This window comes from Echinops telfairi, unplaced genomic scaffold, assembly GCF_000313985.2.
Source record: "Echinops telfairi isolate 266 unplaced genomic scaffold, ASM31398v2 ScPeMD7_4;HRSCAF=17, whole genome shotgun sequence".
NCBI lineage: Eukaryota > Metazoa > Chordata > Mammalia > Afrosoricida > Tenrecidae > Echinops > Echinops telfairi.
This window is the reverse complement of record NW_022103900.1, coordinates 22,487,482-22,490,599: the sequence shown is the minus strand read 5'-3', so window position 1 is coordinate 22,490,599 and position 3,118 is coordinate 22,487,482. Positions and strand designations below refer to the sequence as shown.

Here is a 3,118-nt window from a genome sequence, read left to right as displayed (position 1 = left end):
AGTCCATATTGAAGATTACAATCTTTGATTTTCATAAACAAGTGCTTCAAATCCTCCTGTTTTATCAAGAAAAGTTGTGTCTTCTGCATAGCTCAGGTTGTTCTTCTAATCCTGATACTATTGTTCTTCATATAATCCAGCTTCTCTGATTATTTGTTCAAACATACAGTTTGAAAGAAAAATAAGAGGATGTAATCATAAGGCACACCTTTCTTGATTTTTAGCCATGCAATCACCCCTTATTTTGTTCACACAACCTCGATCAGTAAACAAATTCTTCATGAGCACATTGAAGTGTTCCGGAATTTCCATTCTTCTCAAGGCTGTCCTTAGATTGTTATGATCCACCCAGTGGAATGTCCTGGGATACTCAAGAAAACACAAATAAGCATATTTCTGGCATTGTTTTTTTTTTATCAAATATTTGTATTCAAGCAAACAAACGAACAAATCCTTTAAAACATCACGTTACAATCAATCACAGGTACACATCCCTTCTCCCCCGCCAGGGGCTGCGGGGAGCGGGGAGGAGAGGGTGAGAATCTGGACCAAGGTGAGTGAGTCCCCCTTCGGTCCTTGGCGGCTTATACACAGGTCAGTTTTCCATCCCCGGGTCCTCTGGGCCTCACTGGGTCTCCCCCTGCCCGCCCGCTCCCCCTACCCCCACTGGTCGGCCCACCTGCGGTGGAGAAGGGCCGCCGCCCCGTCGCTCGCCCCGCATCCCAGGCCAGCGGCAGTTGGCAAAGTTCTGAGCCCCAGCCACCCTCTTCTTGCCACTTGCGGCTAAGTCCCCGAGTGCAGGCGCTCGCCTTTTCAACTGCCAGGCACGGGGCTTCCAGAGGGTGAGCGGAACACCGGCCGCTTCATCCCGAAAGGCAGGCGTCCGGGGAGCTCAGCGACCCGAGAGGTTTGCTTGGCCCCATCTGGGAGGGGCAGGGGGTCGGCGTGGGGGCCGCTGCCGCTGCGGGTGGGGGCCGGAGGCCGGTCAGTAGGGCCCCACGACCACCGCCTCCACCTCCTTGGACGGTCTCCGGTCCTTCACCAGGAAGTTGATCATGCCCTCGGACTTGATGAGCAGGTTGCAGCCGAGGAAGAAGATGCCGAAGACGACGGTGAGCGAGAGCACGCACATGACGGCGATCTGCACCACGCGCATGATGTACAGACTGCGCTCGTCCGGGCCGCCCTCGGCGAAGCCGTCGTCGGTCACCACGGACGCCTGGGTGCAGCAGCGCACGGCGCGCTCCAGCGCCTCGCTGCTGTTGGCCAAGAAGAGGCCCGCCACGTCGGTCTGGTTGCCGGGCGCTGGATTCATCGCCGAGGCGGGCGGGCGCCCGGGTTGGCGCGGCTCCGAGGGCTGGGAAGGCGGTGGCTCCGGAGGAACAGGTGCCGGGCTGAGCGCTCACTCGCGGACTTGAGCGCACGGGGCGAGTCTCCCGCCCTTAGCAAGTCCCCGGGCCCGTGGGAGTTTCCCAGAAGCCTCTCGGAGGCTCGTGCGACTCCTGCGCGGTCCGCTGCTGCCCGGGCGGTGCTTGTTCCCGGCTGGCGCCCGACTGGGGGCTGTTGGAACTTGGCGGGGCTGGGCCAGTCGGGCCGGGGGAGGCGCGGGCGGCGGCGGCGGCTGTTCTGTGCGAACAGCGGCCTCTTCCGGCGGCGCTAGGACTCCGCACCTGCCGCCGTTCGCGAGGCGCAGGATGCTCAGGAGGGAACCGGTCTTGCGTTTCGGGCTTTGCCTCTTTCCGCACACCACAGGCCAGGTAGAGGTCAAGGCACTCGCCGGTCTTGATGGATGATGAAAGCGAATGGAGGGGAGGAGGGGAGGGGAGCGGAGTGGCAGCCAGCTGAAAGTTTCAGAGGAACTGGGTCACATGGCTCTTCTTTTCCTTCACCTGCTGCCCTTCCCACCTTTCAGGGTTAGGAAAACAAATGAATCGCAGGTGCCACAGGGTCCTTGCAAAATGCCAAGCCCTCGTCCTCTGCCCTCTGCCTGACTTTTCTCCTGCGTGGGCTTTCGGGCGGGGCGTGGCGGGGGGGGGGGCGTTGGGTGGTGTTTGTTTTATAAGCAGTGAATTTAAAAGGAAAAGATAGGCAAGATAAAGCCAGGAGTAGATAGGCATAAAGAAAGAGGGAGGAAGGATTGTTTTTAAGGGAAAAAGAAAGCAACGAAGACTCCCTCCCTCTGCCCCACAGCAGTGGAGAAACTGAGCAAAGGAGGTGTTGGTGTGAGTTTTGAGGCCACGGAAAGGAGGTTAGAGGAAGGAGATGGAATTGGCCCAGTTGGAGATGTTGCCAAGAACAGGGTGACCCCTCCAGCGAGGGAGGAAGAGGTGGCCAGTGTGGTCACTTGATTGCAATATTAATTGCAGCTGAGTTTTTATGTATGCTTCCAGTCTTTCTTTTCGTTGGCCTTCAGTCCGTTTCAGGGAATTTCTCATCAGCAACTCTCATCCAGTCACCTGTCGACTGCTGGAAGCCCTCCCCATCTTCTAAACGCTGGTGCATTTACCCTGAGTCCATTTTAAACCAAAATTTCAGATATTTTAAGGGGCTGGTTGAGGCCAGCCCATTCATGATGCTTTTTCATGCTGGCTTCAATGAAATTCATAAAACTCTCATTAAGTTTCCTGAGATTTAGAATACACTCCAGCGTTTTACTCTTTCCTACTTTAAACCTTTCTCTGTTTGTCTCCATTTAAGCTCTAACCAGTAACTTGAAGCTTAGTTCAAACTGTTAATAGAATGAATTTACTAATTTTTAGGAAATATAGTAACTGTCTTACCGTTATCAACCCTACTCTCAATTTCCTTCAATTTGCTTCTCCAGTTCTCTTCATTTTATCTTCCCAAACATTTCATGGCCATAGATCTCAAATGTTGTTTGCATGACTTAAGAACCGAAAAATAGAATGAACAGAATTTTTGTCTGCATTTGGATGTTGTGTGGTAAATTGCATGTATATCACCTTTAATACATTGTTGTTATTATTTGGGGGAGCTGTTTAATTACTGAAGTTTCAGCCTTCTTGGCCTAATCCACAACTTATCTATTTTTTGGCTATGGCTTTTCATGATTTGATCAGCTTTGAAGAATGTCTCACTCCCAATTTCTTCTTCTTTA

At 53.0% G+C, this 3,118-nt stretch overlaps 1 protein-coding gene across 1 annotated transcript; it reads right to left on the bottom strand.

Annotated features, from left to right (window-relative positions):
- Positions 1 to 419: 419 nt before the first annotated feature.
- On the bottom strand, positions 420 to 1,529 carry RPRM (reprimo, TP53 dependent G2 arrest mediator homolog). Its single transcript, XM_004703816.2, has one exon. The coding sequence runs from the start codon at positions 1,313 to 1,315 to the stop codon at positions 986 to 988; it is 330 nt and encodes a 109-aa protein (XP_004703873.1). The 5' UTR covers positions 1,316 to 1,529; the 3' UTR covers positions 420 to 985.
- Positions 1,530 to 3,118: the final 1,589 nt, after the last annotated feature.